Source organism: Saccoglossus kowalevskii, chromosome 22, assembly GCF_978046115.1.
Source record: "Saccoglossus kowalevskii chromosome 22, keSacKowa6.1, whole genome shotgun sequence".
NCBI classification, from domain to species: domain Eukaryota; kingdom Metazoa; phylum Hemichordata; class Enteropneusta; family Harrimaniidae; genus Saccoglossus; species Saccoglossus kowalevskii.
In genome coordinates, this window is record NC_140662.1 from 7,158,982 (window position 1) to 7,180,390 (window position 21,409).

General features: G+C 35.3%; 1 protein-coding gene across 1 annotated transcript; it reads right to left on the reverse strand.

The window, feature by feature from the left end:
- Positions 1 to 19,184: 19,184 nt before the first annotated feature.
- Positions 19,185 to 21,107, reverse strand: LOC102807962 (carbohydrate sulfotransferase 13-like). The gene is made up of 2 exons (XM_006814506.3): positions 20,851 to 21,107; positions 19,185 to 20,036 (listed from the first exon to the last, which is right to left on the reverse strand). Exons 1-2 carry the CDS (start codon positions 20,917 to 20,919, stop codon positions 19,185 to 19,187), a joined length of 921 nt encoding a protein of 306 aa, XP_006814569.2. The 5' UTR covers positions 20,920 to 21,107.
- Positions 21,108 to 21,409: the final 302 nt, after the last annotated feature.

The following is a 21,409-nucleotide window of genomic DNA, read 5'->3' on the forward strand; positions in this document are numbered from 1 at the left end:
ATAAAATAAACAATTCAAAACAAACATGAGTAATAAACTAAAACAAACGATAACAGCTTTAAACTTGTTCTTTGATCTCTTGCCTTGTGGTGTTTCTTCAAGCACACTAAATCCATTGAAACTAGAAAACATTGTGGGACAAATCACTGTTAGTGAGAAATCACTAATTAAAAATTTACTCTACGCCAATCCCATTCTCACTAAATCCACAAGTATGCACTACATCCATTCCATCTCATTCATCTTTCCCTTTTCTATCCGTCCAAAAGTTCAATTGTTTTTTTCACCGCTTTAAATATAACACCTGAAACGGAGCAGTGTGGTATTTTAAAAGCATATTTACCTAACCAAGGTTCGTCTGGAACATGAGACGATTACATTAATCTAACACTAATCCATATTTACAGGAGAAATTGATTTCCAATATCAGCAAAATCAGAGTCCACTCTTACCAGACCCTTATTTTTTCTCTTCAGACTGAAAAATATACATTATTCTCAAAATCCAGTAGGTAATGTTAAAATAATTATCAATATTGTTCGGATGAATGCGTAATTTGATTCAGAAATATTGCTGTTGTTATAAAGCATGTAGAAACGAAGATATGACTACACACCATGATTTGAGGCCGCTGCAAATTACCATGCAGTACAAAGCTGTCGATGTTGACTCTATCAATTACATTTCCACACGTTTTATAATGGAGTAACAATACCACCATACCGTCTTTCTCAGTAAATCTAAAAGGCAATTGATCCAAATTGTATTTCACTTTAGGGATCATGCAATGCTGGATGTTTTAGGTTGAAATATGGCATTTATGTTTCTTTTTTGAAGCGTTTCAAAATAAAACAGTTTGGAAGAAAATGTATCTTATACATTAGCGCTTTCTGAACAATTTAAGGTCTGGTATTATGCTTTCAGAAGTGCTTCAAACATATTTCCAGAAAAATGTTTAAATCACATGTATGAATGTTCTGATGTGATTCGAATCACCGCCACCGTTCACCACATTCGGAATATCAAACCCCATAAGGCAACAAAGAACTGCGCCAAGTGTTTTGATTTCCAGTTGAAGTATTTGAATTTAATAAAGTCGTAACATCATAACACATAAAATTATTCTCATGGCATATATACCATAATGTTGACTTACAAGTCCCCAGCTCGAGTCTTGAGACTATATATTTTTTCACTCAATGTTGATAGTAGTGCTGGCGTAGCATTAGTCAATAACTGGCTATTTGGGGTCGAAGCTCTTGCGGACAAAGAGTGAGTCTCCAAAACAGATCGTTATCTACTGTTAACGTGCGAGTTGCAGAAATTCAACAAAATAAACGGTAGGTAACGGTCCGTTTTGAGGTTTCAATCCTTGTCCATTAAAACTTCGCCCTTGAATGGGTCGTTAACTACTATTAGCCGTCTTTCAAATTTCAGTAAACCATGACAAATCAAATATTCATGGTGCAGAAAAAATATTCAGGTGAGTGACAATGTTTGTAATTGCGACATTTTTATTAGCCTACACTGTGCACCGAGGCGTTATATAAATGTTTTGCATTACTTTGGGAAAACTGCAAATGTATATTAATAATCATCATTGTGCGTCAGAAATATTAAGAGTTTTACTAAACATCCATTAACATGTGATTGTCACGTCGGGTCATTTATTTCCATTGTTTTGAATTATAGTTGTTACATGTGGCACTACTGAAAACCAAATAACTATTATTATTCTTCATATGATAACAAAATGTAGGATATCTGCTGTAAAAGCTAGGCTGTAATCGCTGTATAACACACATGCATGGAACCTAAATTTGATGCACACTTCTGATTTACTAGAATACAGTTGCCATCATTCTTCAAATTCTCAGTGTTTGTCTTTCTTCTTTTATATGTTATATGTTGTTCGTCATCTTGTCACCTAAATAAACACGAAATGAAGCCTTACAATCGGAGGAATCGTAATCTATATATACGCATAATTAATTATATAGGGTAAATATTTACTTCTCGGGTGGATACCAGATTAGCTATCTACGCTTGTTGTGTTCTCCTGATTATGAAATTTCCGTTAAAATATCATGTTTTATATACACCAATTACAGGTAGCGTAATAGATAATTTTAATGTATTAGCGATGTCTGTGTTTCACTGCATATGAAGTGAGGTTGACAACGTTACAAAATATATCAATGTACCATTTGTAGGTTTCTGAGTCACGCAATAAAGAGAGAAAATCTGATTTCAACACAACTAATAACTACAACTAGTGTGGAAACATCGACATGCGACAAATAAAAAGCTAATGGTGGAAATGTCACAGAACGTCGCCTTTGAAATATTCACTTTGAAATGTGTGTCATGATTTGTCACTTCATGTTATGAAACCACAGCAACAAGGGAGAAATTGAATGTAATAGTTCATATATATTCGTAATTTATTTGTCCGTAGTGAATGAGTAAGTAAGTAACATGTGCTCGCCCATAAAATTACTATATATTCAGAGACCAAATTGGTCACATACAGAACAAAACTCCATGTATAACACACCATCTTTAACAATGTGTGATTAATGTGAAAATACGTCTCCTCAATGTCAATAGCAGTCGAATAAAACTGTTGCCACATTCGTTAAGGTTGTGCGCAAAACAGAATGTTAATAATCTTTCAACAAAACGAAATACGGTTGTGTGTATTCTGTGGAGATTTATATGTTATTCGATGCATATATTCTAATGTGATTTTACAACGTCTACTGTATTCTACTGTTCAAGTCGATTTCGAATATTGAATTCCTGATTAAACCCTGTCATAATGCAGTGGCACAACTAAAAAATTGCATATTGAAAGCGCTTTTGGGAAAAGGTGTCTTTAATTCTACGTATTTTCTTATTTTAATTGTCTATAATTACACTTTTTTATTCACCGTGTATGTTTTATCTTTTCTCTATATTATATGCCAAGGAACATAAAGAAACACTAAATTGCAATCAGTATCACCATTTCACACACGTAATTAATTAAATATATGGACCAATATATACTTCCTGTTTAAACTAAGTCGGTTTTATTTGAATGGTATGTTTTCCTGATTGGGTTCAACGCTTCAATTGAATTTCACCACTTGTAATAATTAAGAGCATTTGTCTATAACGTGTTTTCTATGGTGGACCTGTTTTGTATTCTTCAGAGTTTGGTGATTCGGGCAATTCGTTGATTTGTCGATCTAATAAGATACTTATGTTAACCAGTAACAGACCGGTGGGCAAGTTGGAGTCAAATAGTATGGAAATTATGAATAATGTTTTTAAAATCTCTCTACTATTCGAACCACATGTGATAATCCTAAAATCGTTTTTATGTGATAAGTGGCGCTATAAACTCTGTGATAATGGACCAAACTCAAAAGACGTGATTGCAAACCTACCACCATCAATAAAGATTATAAAATTCACAAACTTGAACATGCATACATATTTTAAAAACTATACAGAAATGTCAAATTCGATATTTCGCAAAATTCCATATAAGGTTTGGTCAAGTGACTACAATACAATGTTCAACGATTCCACTGCACACGAATCACGTGTACACTAATGTTCGTTTGCCATATCTTTTTCCAAACAGTATTTATTTACTAGTTTCTTTGTTCTCAAAAATTCTCGTTTACTATAAGAGATCCTATTTTTTATTTCGACTTTTCTCTCTCTAGTGGAGAATACACGCCAAACAATTTTAAATGAGAAATAAGTTTGTGTAGCAACACCCTGGATTGTGATTAAATGTAATATATGCTGAATGTTCACAAGAATACGTACATGAATTAGGTTGGATTTCTACAGGTGATTCGCCTTTTTCTTATAAAAATAGGTTGCGTAACTTGCGAAGAAACTGCTTCGCAATCCACGGTGTTGCTGCTCAAATCAATGTCCCATGAATAACTGGGGGAATACTGTTGTACTCTTCACTAGAATCATAAGAGAATAACATCGTTCTGAAATCAGTTCGTTCCCAGTAAACGTGTAATTGTTGAAAACAAAGAAACTAGTTAGCACATACTGTTTGGAACAAAGAAAGAGAACTTTTTCAGTTAATGCTTACCAAACATCGAAGTACATGACTCGTGTGCAGTGGAATTATGTTGAATACTTTATTGTAACCGGTTGACGTGCAACGTGCAGCCCTACAACGAATTTGACCTTTCTTTATAGATTGATTTCAATTTAGTGTTTCCTTGACTTCCTCTTACTGTAAGGTTTCATTTCGTTTTACATTATGGAGACAAAAATTTAGGACAAAAATGAAGAACAGCTATTACATGAACAAAGTGAATAAAATATGTAATTACAATTAAAATAGAAGAAAAACGATAACCTCTCTACACCGGCTAACAACAATCACAACCATGAAAACAAGTGTGGAGTGTATACCAGTATATTTGAAATGAGCATCACGTTTAGGTTTCATGTATTTGTGATATATTATCGACTATTCATTTCCATACGTAGTATGGACTGGATTGTATGCTACTTATTTATATTACAAGAAACATATTTTTTCATTTAAGCATGACCGCCTGTGGGCCATGTTGTGTATTTAAAAATACGTAGAATTAAAGACGCCTTTTCCCAATAATAAAGTGCTTTCAATATACATTTTTTTATATTATACCATGGCATTTAGACTGGGTTTGGCAATCTGGAATTCAATCTTCACTAGATACAGTAGATTATTGTAGACGTCGTTGAATATCACATTAGAGTATGTATTTTGAAGAACATATAAATCACCGCAGTATAAAGACAACCTTATTTTTGTTTTGTTGAAATGTTAACAAAATGTTAACGCAAGTGACGTATATAGTGTTTTATCCTAGTGTACCAATTTGGAAAAGGCATTGTCACATTAAGTATTTTTGTCGCCCCTTAATAACACAATTGTATTTGAAGTATTGTCAGTTAACGTTCTATTGATCAGTACATTATTTCCGATGGTGTATTATACTATATGCAGTCTTATTCTACATTATGAGCCTCAAGTTGGTCTGTGATATTGTTCTATTTTTTTATTCTGTGTATCTCTGAATATATTGTAAATGTATGGGCGAGTATATATTATTCACTAAGTCACTAAAGACAACTAAATTACGGATGCGTATGAATTATTACTTCCAATTTTTCCCATCACATTCCTATCGTTGCTATGGTTTCATAGCATGAAGTGACAAATCATGAGGCAATTCTAAAATGGCGATATGGATAGACATGGATTTAAATGGCTCAAATGATTACTATTTTTATAAGAACGGAAATTACCTTGTAGTTAGTGAATGTAGCATTGTAATCAAAACATTTCAGAGTAAATATGTCAAAGGCGACACTCTGTGACCAGATATTTTCTTAATTAGCTTTTTATGTTTCCATACCAGCTGTAGTTATTCAACAATTGCGTAGAGTTTTGTTGTTTCACGATGAGACCAGATTTTCCTTTAAATGTATAGTAGTTATTTACATTTAACATAACATATGTAGCATATGCTTCCAGATTAGGTCGAATTTTTAAAATAAATTTGTTTATACTACAGAGTTGTGTATATAATAAAAATATAATGGTACAATGACTTACTCTGTTATGTTGCCACTCTCACTTTATATGCAGTAAAACTGCTAATACAATAAAATTACTTATTTCGTTAACTGCAAGTGGCGTATATAACACAAGGTATTTTAGCGGGAAATATTCAATCGATCTACGCATAATACTCAATCAGGAGAACACAAAAATCACAGACAGTTGTTCTTTGTTAAAAGTACCCGAGGTGTAGATATTCACCCATATCTCATTATTTATGTGTATACTAAAATAAATTGATTACGATTCTTATCCTCTGATTGTAAGGCTCCATGGCGTTTTAATTTAGGCGACAGAAATATGATATAATCACAAGATGACGTACAACATATCAAATATTTATAAAAGTCAGAATACTTCAAGTTATAACAAACATACAATTGAAGTACACAATAAACCTACATAAGATTATATTATATTGGACATATCGTAATTATTGACCAAAAATGCCACCGAGTATGCATTTCCATGCGTATTATTGACTGGGTTGTAGTGTTATGTATTTGTCATACATATACCGTATAAATAAAATATAATTTTAAAACGCAGTTCCTCACCTCTAGATTTTATCTCCGATTGCTTGTCACTGAAATGATCAAGATGCCGAATTTGGATCCCCAGGTATTATTTTAATAAATGAATAAACATTTTAACCACTTTGCTTATTAACTATTCATATAACATTGGGCGGAAATCGGTCGCTACATTTTTTAAAGTACGATTTATTTTGTTCTAAGTTCGTCGTATCATAGTCAAATCAGTAAGAGAAAGATATATGAACTTCATAGTATACTTGAAAATGTGAATACAAAATATATGTTGATGAATCCATTATTTATGTGCAACAAAACTATTATTAAGATTCTGCATGAAGTTACAGAAATAGGAAAAATATTTATTTATTTAAGAACATGCTTTCTTCTGTCCAGGTTATTATATAAATTTATTCACTTATATTTGATGGATATTTTATGTGTAAATGCATGTATTAAAATCATAGATACGTGGAATTAAAAATACATTTTGCCCAAGAATAACGTGCCCTCAGTATACATTTATTTTACTTTTCAATCAGGAATCCAACCTTTGAAATCTTCTTGGAAATTTAATTATTGTAAATTGTGTTAAATATTATAATATGAGTGTTGGGAAACGTATAAATCACACATATAAGGTTAGGTTGATGACCTGAAAATCCAATAACATCTAAATTAATATCTAGTAGCATTTAACGAAGAATCTGATCTCATTGTGACTCTTCACGGGTGTTACGTAACTGCAACTCGTATGGAAACATCGCCATAAGACAAATACAACACAGTTCGCTTTTACTCTAAAATGTTTTGACTACACTGCTACGTTCACTAACTACGAGTTAATTTCCGTTTTTAATAAAAAAACAATCATTTGAGCTATGTCAATCTATATCGCCATTTGAAAGTATCAATGTTATGAAACCATAGCAACAATAAGGATGTGATGGCTCAACTCGGATTCATTAGTTCATATAGGTTTGCAATGTATTTGTGGGGGAAAACTGCCACAAACAGTATAGGATCTTTAAATCTCACCAGATAGACTGTAGATACATCAAGCAGTAGACGGTATACCAGTGTGCAATGTTCTAATGGTGAACACGCATTTATTCAGTTGTACAGCAATGAGATAGAGCTAGTTGAAAACTACATACGCTAGGACGATTTGGAACAATGTATCACTTGGAGTACAAAGGATGAAGTCTGTCTTTATTAACACTCTTTGTCAATTTAAAGGCAAGGGTGGATTCACACCTTAGAATTTTAATCCTTGGCGTCAATTAATATGATTGGTTGTTTTAATTGAGCCAATCAGGGAGAATACACTTATGTAAACTGATAGAAATGGCTGAATACAGGCCAAAGTGTGTTTCTTTGCGTCACGAAAACAGCATAAATCTATAGAAACTTTGATTACAACTACTCAATCTTGATAACATAACTAAAGATAATAAATACTGATAATTACATACAACAATGAAATAAATCCGATAAAAAGAAGTGAAGTTATGGTTAAATAACATGAAAAATATATGTATCCACATGGTAATAACGATATACTCCCGGGGGCGGAGAAGATACTCTTGTACGATACAAGGCATATGTGGACGATATTAATGTTATTTAAATACTAGAATAAATCAAAAAATGCTGAAAAGAAAATACGAAAATTATTACTAGAACTATAATAAAAATAATGTCAGCAAATAGTCATTGTACGATAAGGCAATGCTTACAATAGTTATACATTACTTGTTGACAAATGAGACTGATTAGTCACATAACTAAAGAGTCAATAAAGTTTGAAGAAAGTGTTGTTTTTATATAAAGTCTCATTTATGTTCTTAGACGGGGTCTTTCTTAATAAGCATATTAATGCGTTTGTTAGCCAACACAGAAGCCTTTCGCTGCTTTCGTTGAAAACGGGGAGTGTCTGCGTGATTCGATTTGCGTTGTGTAAGAAGCGTTCGATTCTTTGAACTGGGATTGGAGTCGTGCACATGACTTCTGGGGATATCCCCATCGTTGAGCGGAGGCGTGTTCGTCGGGACGCCGGCATTTAATTCCAACGGATATAGTTTTGCGATGGCTCGATTTGTCATCCCGTGTCGCGTCTTGAGCTCGACTACACGAACAATACCGTCTTTGCCTGGAAACAGTCGCGTTATTTTGGCCATTTGCCAGTTGATTCGTTTCCGAATATCATCGTGAATTAACGCGATATCACCGACTTTGACTGTGTTATTTGTCACGCCTTTCGTGGTGAGTAGGTGTCTTTCTCGAAGAGCGGTAAGATACTCCGCCGACCAGCGTTTCCAGAAAGTGCGTTGGAGTGAAGCAATGTGTTGATAGCGGCGGTTTAACACGCGGTGATTGCTCGGAATGTCCGTTGCATCATCGGGTACTGCATGTATCGGTGTGGTGACACTGTTACGTTTTACCGAACGATGAGGCAGGTAGTGATCGACGGATAGGTTGTCGTTGTTGACTTCTTCAATGAATCCACGATTTAGTTGGTCAAAAATTACCTTATCGTAAATGCTGACAATGTCACGTGTTAATTTGTGGATCATGTTACGTGTGCGTTTCTCTGCCGACTTGTAGTTTGTAGGCAGAGGGTTGTGATTCGCCTTCCATGGTAGTTTAGCGATGAATCTGCCATCTTGTTGTGATAAACAATTGTCAGTGTATTGTTTATACTGCTCTTGATTGTTAGTGAGTTCGTCCGAAGTGGTTATTGCGTCACGTATGCCGATGGCTTCCAGATCCCAATACGATGTAACGTTTGCTTCTAGTTGGTCATGGGTTGAAGGCAACGCGGTGATGTGGAAAGTTTGCACTCGTGATGATCGAGGTTCACCAATGGGTGTTGGTCCGGAAAGCAGGTAGCCGAACGGCGATGAAACAGCTGTAGGCCCTGGACCACGAATTATGTGGTCACCAACGAAATCCCAGTATTTGTCGACTCCTATGAGAATATCAATTGTTATCGTTGGTTCGCTTGAAATGGGATGTGCTAGTTCCAATTCTCGAAGGTACGGCAGTTGTAAAATGTCCGCGGTGACATTGTTCATCAGATCATCGGATATTTCGTTGACGTAAAGCAAGTCAATAGGAGCGGTGGTACCATCACGCTTATGTAAATTCAATGTAGTACGCGGGATGGTTTTATATCCGGTACGCGGGTTGCTAAACGCCTTGAGATTGAGAACTTCTGATGAATGAACGTTAGCGCGTAATTTGTTGGCGAACCCTTGAGTAACAAAGCTACGGTCGGCCCCTTCATCAAATAACACTGTGGCGGGTAAAGTATTTCCATTATATGATGTAGGAATTTTAGCTGTTTTCAGCAGAGTTCTGCGTAGTTTGGGCTCAGGCGTAGTATATGTTCTTCGATCCGATTGAATCCGAGATTCAGAATTACGAGTAGCATGCGAGAAATGCACGTTCACTTCGGACGATTTGGGGTTTGAAGTTGAATTGCTATTGTCCGTATGCAATGACGTGTGGTGCTTACCTTGGCATTGTCTGCACGTAAAACGGGATCTGCATGCTCGCACTGCGTGTTTGCCGAGGCAATTGAAACACAACGAGTTGCGTTTCACAATGTCTATGCGATCTTTGTAATTGTTATACGTTGTGCAATTGAGCGACTTGTGTGGTCCCTCACAGAAAGCACAGTTTTGGTAATTCTTCCCTTTCGAGTATCGCGTCGTGGACTGTCTCGGGGGACGTCGCTGTGAAGATCCGTGGAAGGCAGATATATTCTGAGGATTGGTCTCGTTACATTTATCGACTGGGGTTCGATTTACCTGTGTACGGAACGCAGAGACGGTTGGTTGATAAGTGTCGGGTTGAAACATAGTGGGTTCATGTCCGACTGAAAGTACACTTATCTCATTAATCATAGCTTCGTTGAGTGTTGTTAGTGTCCACGCATTTCTTCCTTTCGCACGCGTTAACTGTCGCTGGAAATCGATAGGTAACTTGTCTAACAGCATTGGTATTAGCAGCTCGCCGAAGTTTTGTTCGTCACGTCCAAGGGCTCTTAATGCTCTGATGGTCGTTTCTAGATCATCGTGAAAGTGGCGTAGGCTTGCTGGGTTGTTTTCCGGTGCGGGTCTGTTCCACAGTGATCGCATGTGAGCGTTTATAATATCTTGGGTTTGTCCATACCTTTTGTTGAGGAGATCGTAGGCGATTGTGTAGTTTACTTCGGTGATCGGGAGTCCGTCGATTAGTCTTCCAGCTTCTCCGTCAGTGAAACTACGCAAATAAGAAAACTTCTGGACCAGTGGAATTTGCGTATCGTTGTGAATAGCGGCGTTGAAACTGTCAATAAATGAAGACCATAGTAGTGAATCGCCATAGAACGTCGGTATCTTGAGCTGGGGTAATTGTATTGATTTATGTCGATGTTGCGGCGGATTAGCTGCCTGGGTTTGCTGGACTGGCTCGCGTTGGGTCTGCTGACCGCGTTGGGCTGTCGCATTTTGTTCCTCCAAGAATAGCGTGAGTCGGGTGCATCGGTGGCTGACATCGACTTCGTACGACTCTGTTTCGTCGAATTCTTGGCTGTCAACATCGACGACGTCCATGACTGCTTTGTTAGCGGCGATGAGATCGTTAAGTTTTCTTTCTATCGTCACTTGCTGCACGCGTATATTTTGATGAGCGGTCTCTTTGTCTTGTAGCTCATTGAACTGATTGACTAGTAGTTCAACTGGTTCGAGGACTCTTCGGAGTTGCGTCCGAGCTTTATCCCGCTTCTGGATGAGTTGAACTGTTCTTGGCATGATTGCTTGCTGTGATCTGACGTTGAGTCGTAGAGGTCTGGTTGAGAATCCTGGTCTCGGCACCAATTTGTGGGGGAAAACTGCCACAAACAGTATAGGATCTTTAAATCTCACCAGATAGACTGTAGATACATCAAGCAGTAGACGGTATACCAGTGTGCAATGTTCTAATGGTGAACACGCATTTATTCAGTTGTACAGCAATGAGATAGAGCTAGTTGAAAACTACATACGCTAGGACGATTTGGAACAATATATCACTTGGAGTACAAAGGATGAAGTCTGTCTTTATTAACACTCTTTGTCAATTTAAAGACAAGGGTGGATTCACACCTTAGAATTTTAATCCTTGGCGTCAATTAATATGATTGGTTGTTTTAATTGAGCCAATCAGGGAGAATACACTTATGTAAACTGATAGAAATGGCTGAATACAGGCCAAAGTGTGTTTCTTTGCGTCACGAAAACAGCATAAATCTATAGAAACTTTGATTACAACTACTCAATCTTGATAACATAACTAAAGATAATAAATACTGATAATTACATACAACAATGAAATAAATCCGATAAAAAGAAGTGAAGTTATGGTTAAATAACATGAAAAATATATGTATCCACATGGTAATAACGATAGTATTAGTAAGTGAGTAATATGCCCATACACAATTAAGAGAGACATTTGGTCACATTCACTAAATACACAATTCAGGACTAAACAATATCTTTATAGAACATATAATTAACTTGAACCTCGTGGTGTAGAACGCAAGACTGCAGTATAACACATCATCTGTAATATTGTGCTTGTCAATGCAGTTGTGTTATTAAGAGCTGAAATAAATACTTAATGTGGCAAGGCTCAGTCTCCTGAATAGCACTCTAATTATGCTCATATACCGTAACGATATTGAAAGATAAAAAACACGTAATTAGTATTTTGAAGAGTAAATAATGATTTTCTGTGAGAACATAAACTTTTATATATTAGAAAATGTGTTAACATTCAAAGCACGTATTGTGCGCAAAACTAGATTTTAACAGACTTTCACCCAAACACAAATTTGGTTGAGTAGCAAATCGGAACACAAAATAGCAATGTCGCAAATATCTACATACACTAATGTACTTACTGACCGTGTGGGGTTAGACTGTTTATTGAAAACGTTTTTATAGATTTATAAACGTAATCATGTTATAAAGTGACAAGTTATGATTCTGTAATATTTACTCCCACGTGACGTGAATTAACAGTTCTAAGCAATGCATATCGACTTACAAATTAATTCATCTTAGACGCACACACAGTTAGTGCTGAAACCAGGATGATAATCCAGAAACAGAATACAAACCAAATGATGTAACTTAATTTGAAAATCATACACGTCTGTTATTTTTGTTGTCAAAGAATGAACTTTTCCAACGAACAAAAGGATTAATGCAAGTTGAAAACCATAATTGTGTTGTTGTATTATCATGTTTGCTCCATGCGGGTAGGCTTTTTCACATTACATTGCATATCTAAACCTTAAGCGTGGAAAATGTAACATCCCATACCTACTAAATTAGACAAATAACCAAATTTATGCAGTGTGATAAGACGCGACCACAGGTGTAAATTGGCATCGATAACAGGGGTTAAAAGGAAGAGACTGTTTGTTTTTTTGATCGGGGGGTTTTGGAGTGGAGCGATGATGATAGATGTTGGCAATTAAAGATTATACATGTAATTATACACAACTGACTGTGCGTGAATGACTTTGGTGTTCCGTCCTAAGATCTAATGGTAGCTCATACTAGAAGCAAGTATTCCCTGATATTCCCTTGAATGGCAAGAGCATGTTCCTTATTTATTTCACAGTATGATGTTAAACTTGGTTCTTATGACAAATTTGAAAAGACAAAACAAATATTGATCAGGTCATATATCAATGTAATTCTCTAGTTGTTTCAACCTGACATTCTATGACGCATGTCATATTCCCGAATAAAAAGTATTATTATACAACTGTCACCGTAACGCCATAGGTTACAGCGTGCCGTAATTTTGCAGTATTTTACAGAGTATTTTCACTCGCTGCGCGTCGGGCGATACTCCCGCTGCACTGTCTTCGTGCATATTTTGAGGTATCCTCGTAATAACCTCATATTCTTTTCTCTAAAATACTGTCTCGCTGTCACTCTGTCCCGTAACTGCGTAGTATATACACACTACCAGACTCGTTATAATACGAATCCTGTCTTATATTGTGACATCCATCCACATATGTAGTATCATACGCAGCATTGAGTGGATTGTAGTGTTATTTATTTATGTAGTATAATTATTTATTATACATCATATATAAAATGCGTTTTTGAAATGCAGTTCCCAGGACCCTTGGCTAAAATCACGGATTTGTTGTCACAAGAGGGATATAGATCTCCGGGCGTCTCTAATAAATAAATAATCTATCTATCTAACTGCTGGACTGAATCCATGTTCTCATTAACGTTTCATACAGGATTTGGCGAAAATAGATTGTTTTTGCTCTCGAAGGCCTCGACAATTATTTGACGTTTCCAAGGGCGACAAGACTCGATTTTTCAGAAAGAAGGTCGTTTTGATAGAACGGTTTCTTTTGTTCCAATTTTTTTCATATGTCGAAACACTGTTAGAATTAACCCGTTTTATATGTCATTGGCAATTATTTATTGGAACAACTCAAACATTTGACAATGTTATTAGCCTAGAATTAACTTCCTGTTCAGCGCGTCTTTGATTGTAGCATTGTTCGCGTCACTTAACGTAAATACTCATTCATTCACTCGAGCATTGAGGATAGCGAGATTGACACCCACAACCTAATTTTAGCTTTACGTTTACTATTCTGGCGCTTTCCCGGTCGCAATTTGTATATGCCAGTCAAACACTAAGATGGACTCCAAATATAGAGTTATCATACAGCATCCCATAGATTGGTACAAATTGATCATTGTACAAAAGTTGGATGAGAAAAAATAACAGCTGAGGGGATGTCGGAAAAAAATGACAATGATTCATTGCAAATGACGAGAAGGGAAACAAGTCTTTCTCACCCAATTTGTAATAATTTGCAAACAAATTACAATGTTCATGAATAAGTGCCCTGTTTGAGGTAGGTCATTTTACGGAAAAAAAGTACCGCCATTCAAAGGACACCGAGGATAAGACGTACGTGTTCACACGATTCGTAAGTACGTGGAATCTTAACGCTGAAGGTTGGCGTCATTCAACTCAACTGTCCTGCGTCATGCATATTATTAGCTCAAATAACAACCAGAAATATTACTGGTAATAATATGTCCGAGTCAGTGAACACACTGTTTTGTAAATAAGTGCAAATAAACAGTTTAGAGTAAATTATATACATATGATATTGTAGTCTGTAATAATTATTTGTAGATAATGTACTTGTCTATAAAGAATATATGTATATATGATTCAGAATATACATATAAATAAAGTGAGCTGTTTTCATGATTTGCAAATAATATTCCCAAATTTATCATATAATTGAAACGAATTAAATTGATTTATACATGTTGACAATACAGTTTATATTTATATTATATATTATATGCAAAAATAAGTTTAAGGTTACTTAATAACAGGTTATTGCGAGAATACCGAAAAGTATACACGAATACGTTACAGCGGCAGTATCGAACGACGAGCAACGGAGGTCGATGCGACCGCATAGTGCCTGGGTTTGTTTTTTATTATTAGAGGACGCTTATGCGTATAATCGTTCCATATTTGGAATTCGCATTTCCTAATATGGTAGGATGCATATACCCGGTGCAATACCGCAAACTTACGACACGTACGACAGATTTTTAATGGAATTAAAATTATATAATTGAGAATTTATACAAACAGCACCACATTTGTATTAGCACTTATTGATGAAGAATCGTGTAATTATTACATATAATTTCATATATCAATAAATACACAATTACGGCAATACAAAATAATGGTTTCTTCTGTCCAGGTTATTATACAAACTCTTATTTTAATATTTGATGGATATTTTTGAATGTATATGTATGTACTGTACATCCATGAAATTATTAGAACTTCAAAAGTAAACAAATATCCAGAGTGATTTTCAGTTTGTTTAGAATGAGCCGAAATACTGTGACACTATATATAATTGGTGGTGGAAATTGCAAAGTCAGGTATAAAAGGTATGTGCAGTTGTAAACATATTTCTGTGAATATCACTGACCGCGAAAGACGTCCATCATTGTTTAGCGGTTTAGGTTAAAAAAAAATGTATTCTCATTTCCGCTTGACTCCCTTTAGGTTATGTTGTGCATTTCACAGATACGTGAAATTAAAGATGCCTTTTGCCTAAGGATACTGCGATTTCAATAAACGCTTTATTTTGTTTAATCGCCGCTGCATTGAACCTGGGTTTAGCAATCAGAAATCCAATCTTCGAAAGTTTTAGACTTGAAGTGCTGACTATTCTAGATGTTGGTGAATGTCACAATGCTAAACATATACCGTCTCTGAAGTATACACACATAGAGGTAATGTTGTATGATTTGAGAACATATTTATATTGAAAATAAAAGCTTATCTTGTAGAATGTGTCACACATTTATTTTTTAAATATTAGGTAAATTAATTTTTTTATTTAGGTCTCAAGGAAACTCTTTTCGATTGTTGTATCACGGGGAAAATTCTTCTCCTCTGAGGTTCTCCACACGTGTCAGGGGGGGATATCGTCTCGTCTCTCTATCGCGTCCCCTTGAGGTACAGGATCGGGAAAGTCACTTAAGCTTTACAGTCAAATAAGACACACACAACGAAATACGTTTCAACTCTCGTCTTAGTCGGACAGTCGAGTACTCTATAAGACACAGCGCCCTGGGGAAAAGTCCCCAAGACTATCGCAAGGCTGACCCAAGACTAGCCCAAGACTGGACTGCCTCAAGGCTCTCTAGGACTGGACTGCGTCTGTCGTCGTGTACTCGCCAAGACCAACTAAAACAACATTATTCATTTTCGAAACTCTAACCAATTACAAAGCAGTAAAAAGACTCTAGGGCGTAACCTTCAATCATAAAGCCAATCACACTAAGTACTGGACACGTCATATCTTTTGATTAGTCGTTCACTACATTAATAACTACGAATACCAACTGTCAGAAATAGTAGTCCGAATAGTGACGGTTATCTCGTAATTAGTTCCAAATCACTGAGCCAAGTTCCGTTCAGAACCTCGCCTAAACGGACACAACGCAGCCATTCAGCTAATAATCAGCTAATTAAGTCGATTAACAGATACGCAAAAACAATTTCATCATACATCCCTTCACTCAAACTGAGCAATGCCTCCTGGAATAACACGTTCATAAATCAAAGATACCGTCCTCTACTCATCGTCATACGGGTTAAATACAATACTAAGAAAAAGGTATAAATCAAAAGAGTAAAACACACTAATTAAGTACAATGATTATAATGTCTAAATACAATGGTTATAAAGTCACAAATATCAACGGTTATGAATCAAAAAACAAGGGAAGGGCTACAAATTGACTTGCTTATCTCAAAACGGTTCGCTGAGGTAACCCTTCGCTGCACTGTCTCTCGTTACTAAGGTTACAATCTCTATATTAAAAGGTCAAAAAAACTAAGGCGTGGCGGTGTAACCAAGCGATCGGCCAATCGCGGCCGTCGACAGCACGATCACATGCTAATAATCAGCTAATTAAGTCGATTAACAGATACGCAAAAACAATTTCATCATAGTTGAATAACTACAACTAGTATGGAAACATCGCAGACGATAAACAAACAGCTAAATGTGAAATGTTCACTCACAGAACGTCGTATTTTACTTAATCCCGCTGAAATATTTTCATTACACTGCTACGTTTCCTAGCTGCAAGGTAATTTCCGTTCTTATAAAAACAGTTATATTTAAGCCATGTTAATCGAGCTCTCTTCATATGGCCATTTTAAAGTCATCCATATTTCATCACTTCATGTTATGAAACCATGGCAACGATAAAGATACTAATTATCTTGTATATAATTTTTTTTTGGTCTTTAGTTCTGCTTTCACCAATATAGAAATAATAAATTTTTAGCATTTATCGTGTACACAAGACAGGACTAAATAATGTCATCATATCGATGGAAACAACTTCGTACTTCGTAGAATAACACACCATTTATGGCGGCCATTTTGTTCATAGCATGTCAGCAAAGTGTCAACAATTTTTTTTCTTGTTCTTTGATATGTATTCTAGAATTCAAAAACAACTGTACGATTTCAGCATTAAAAACCCACGGGATTGGTAATAACGTACTTGTCAGAGAAACATTCACGGATAATACTTAAGATTCAATTTTGATATTACGGAAACAATTTAATGTACCATCTCTTTCTGTAAATGGCACTCTGTTAAAACTAATTTACGCAGTTTTGAAAGAAAAAATCACGTAATTTGGACTGTTTTGAAGGGTACTGACAAGACTAACAATTATCTTCTAACCATGAGATTATGATAAGTTCACCAACAAAACCATCAACTTCTGATTCAGGACTATTAATTAGGATTCCACCCGTGCATGTCTGCATGCGTACACAATCATTTTTCTGGTCACATTCAAACACAACATGTATGATCACTTACACATGCATGTTAATTTTTATTATCATTTTAATAAATATGGCTGACTAACGGCTATCTCGGTTCTCAGCTAAAACCTGATAAGTGAACCGTTTCACCGAAATAGACGGCTATTTCACTCAAACATTGTATCATGATTAGGACTATTAGGATATTGTTTTTACAGTCTTTAACCATGCTGATTTACTAATATATTGCTTAAAATTGCTAAACATACGGGTAATACCGTATCAAGCATATTAGGTTACAGGAGCACAAGATTCAAACAAAAACTGCACTTTGTGTTCATAATGTTTTTATTTATATAAATTTATCACTAATATATATCACCTGATTCAATTGAAAATGTTTGCACATAAGTATTCTATGTTAAAATACAATGATGTAATCTAATCGCTTGTATTTGAAAATTTTCTAAAATATGGACCCTTTAACATGCGATCCTACGGTAAAATGCAATAATACAAAATGCATGTGTGCATTATAGTTTTTATAGTTTTTCAATGAGCAATAATATTCTATAGTAAAATACAATATATGAAAATTGTGACAATTCTAACTTGTACCAAACTAGAGCTTGACTATGTATGTTACTAATATAATATTAGTATTGCATTTAAGGCGTATCAAACTGGTAAAATGCAAAGGTGTTATAACTGTACAAACTATAGTGGAATTTAGCTGCAGCTTGGGCTAAAATTTGTATTGATTAGCGATAGAACAACGATCTGCTTATGTCTAATGTACTATAACTAGCGTTATCCGACATTATATCGCAGTTATTTTAAGTCACCCGATTGTTGAGATAAAATGAAAGTTATAATGTTTACAAATAGCAAATTCGTATCATTTAGATTTGTATTTAGATTTATAAAGGAAAAACACAAGAAGAAATCTGCAAAATAACAATATCGTCACACACATGTTGTTGGCTATTTGACGCAATATATATAAATTATTGTACATTTGTGAATTATATTTTATCCTCGTGGCAAACTTGGAGAAAATAGAGAAATTAACTTTAACTTATTAAGCTGTTCACAATAAAGAACAGTAATTGCGCCGCATCTAGTTATTTGGTGTAACACTGTTATATATCGTGCATGTCATTGGAAGATGCATTTGATTTAGCGGAAATGTTCGTTACTCAAGATAACATTTCATCAACGTATCATTGCATTCAAGATCATCGGTAGTGAGCATTTTCAAACGAACTTCTAATAATTGACTTGACACTAAACTACACAAAGGTCACATGATATATCGTTGTGCAATTCCAGATTAGTTTTGTCATATTTTGACGTATTTGTTATTTCATAATAAGAATGCTATAATGGGGTGGGGGTATAACGCCTTTAAGATGTCAGGATACAATTGTTGCGTAATACATTATTAAATCCATCATTTTCACCTTTTCCTACATCTAGTGTTGTCATGGTCACTAAATATACTCCGAAATATATGCAAGGTAGATTTTTCTGAAATGTCGTACTTGAAGAAAAACGAACAACAAACGCAAAACATAAACATTAGGATAAACTATACGGCAGCGGTATTATTTTCGGTTGACCAAATCTTGGGAACGGCATAACCTAGTATATCATAATCAATCTTGTATAATTGAATCAAGCCATTTAAGACGCTTCTCGGCAAGCTCTTCAGTGTATCATTAAATAATGTGCTTCCTCTTGGTATGTGAGTTTCTGGAAAACTAAACAAATCTGCAGCGCCAATCAATTCAAGAAAACAGGTGGCGTCCTGAACAAGCGTCTCAAAGTGTCCAATGAAGTCAAACATATGCGAACACAGACTCGCTCCTAAATGCTGGTGTCTGACATGACCAGATATTGGAACGCTGCCATTTGCCCTGTAATAAAGAACTAACTGTCCGAATTCTGGAAATGTTATATTGTAAATGGATCCTTTTCTTTTGAAATGCATCACACTGTGGTTACGGATTCCGATTTTCTTTATTTCATCATCAAAATCTTTATTATTTCCCGAGTGTGGGGAAGAATAGTGTAAATTGTTGTAGTAAAAAGACACCAGTCTCTCCAGTGGTTCACGAAAGAACACTGCATGAACGTATTCTTTTTCGTCTTGACTTGATATGCTTAACATTTGCCTGTCTAATTTCACGCCATCATATACAGACCCTCGGCAAGCAGGGTCAACTATACGCAAGAAGTGTTTCCAGGATGTCGATGCTGCTTTAGGCGTTAACGCAAACATGAACTTGTATTTCTTCGAAACGATGTATTTGCCGATGTGCCTTTGTCGTTTGGATGGTCGTAAATTGTAGGCAATGCAAGCTTGTCGGGCAGTCATCAATCTATCTCGGTTTCTTTGTTGGCATTCATAATTTTTCATCAGTTCTTTTCTCCATTCAGGCTGTGAATTATCAAATACACTAAATTTAGTCAATGCTAGCAAAACCAGGCAGTAAATACACTACGTGGGACCAATATTATATAACCAGACTGTAATTAATCAAATACACTATATTAAGAGATCGGTATATGTTTACACAATCAGGATGTAAATATTCAAATACACTAGACTAGGAAAATGGTATATATGCTAACAGGATAAATAACAAAATGGTGACGCATATATGATATGGACTGTTACCATTATAGATAAACAAGGTGGCGGTATATACCTGCGTGTATGTGAATAAATTCTGTACAACACGTACAATGACAAGACGTTCAGTGTGCATATTTAATATGTATGTATTTATTATGTATGTATTTAATATGTATTAATATGTATTATTTATTATAAGAGAAAGACTGATCTTGTCATTCAATAAGTTCTATGGCAAGTATCTTCAGCTGGTGGACAAGTATCATGTTTCTATGAAACAGATGATAATATAAGCGCTGGATGTCAATTGTCTTGCACGGGGATGACCTAAAATTCACGATTTTGACTCAGAGAGATATATGGCAGGTGCCGCATGTGGAGCAGGATGTGCTCACTATTTTCGAAACGCCTGACATAACCCCTATGTTCTCTGATTTGTAAATATTGCCTTTTGACATTGATTGTTTGGCTTATGGTTGGGTATTGTTGCTTGGATGTTTACATTACTGCACATTCATAAAATTCGCCAAAATAAATTTAAATAGCTGGGGCTTGGATTAAGAACAATAATTGCATTATAAAATGTATATTTACTACATGTTATATTGTTTCCTACCGTGTCAAATGATGTCTTATTTTTCCGCATCCAGAAACGTTTTGTTTTCGATCTAGCCATCTTTCGCATAGTTTTCGTTTTCGCTCCCGTTTCTGTAACCAATCCAACTTTTCTTTTTGAATCAAGATTTGTTTTGCTGTGGTCTTGGTTAATTCGCCTCACCTTTCCCGATGTAAATTTTGTTTTGTATTCCGAAACATCTGCCGGAGACGTTGAGATGTCTACAAATATGAATAATTATTTTATTATTCAAACATGGCGCGTATCATCATTAAATGTTTACGAGATAGGAATACAAATATATTAATGTATATAGCACTGTATTTGTCACTACATTTTTTACTCATATCTTTTAAAAGTTCATCTACATAAGGACATATATAAGGAAATTTACATTCAATAAATAAATTGTCATTATAAATAATAGTTGTTATACAACAATACCGTATATAAAAATTTGCTCAGAATATTTAACAATAAGTAAGATTATGGGGTCAATATTGTTTTTACAATCGAGATAACTGTTAATGTATTGTTATTGTTGTTAGAATTGTGCTAT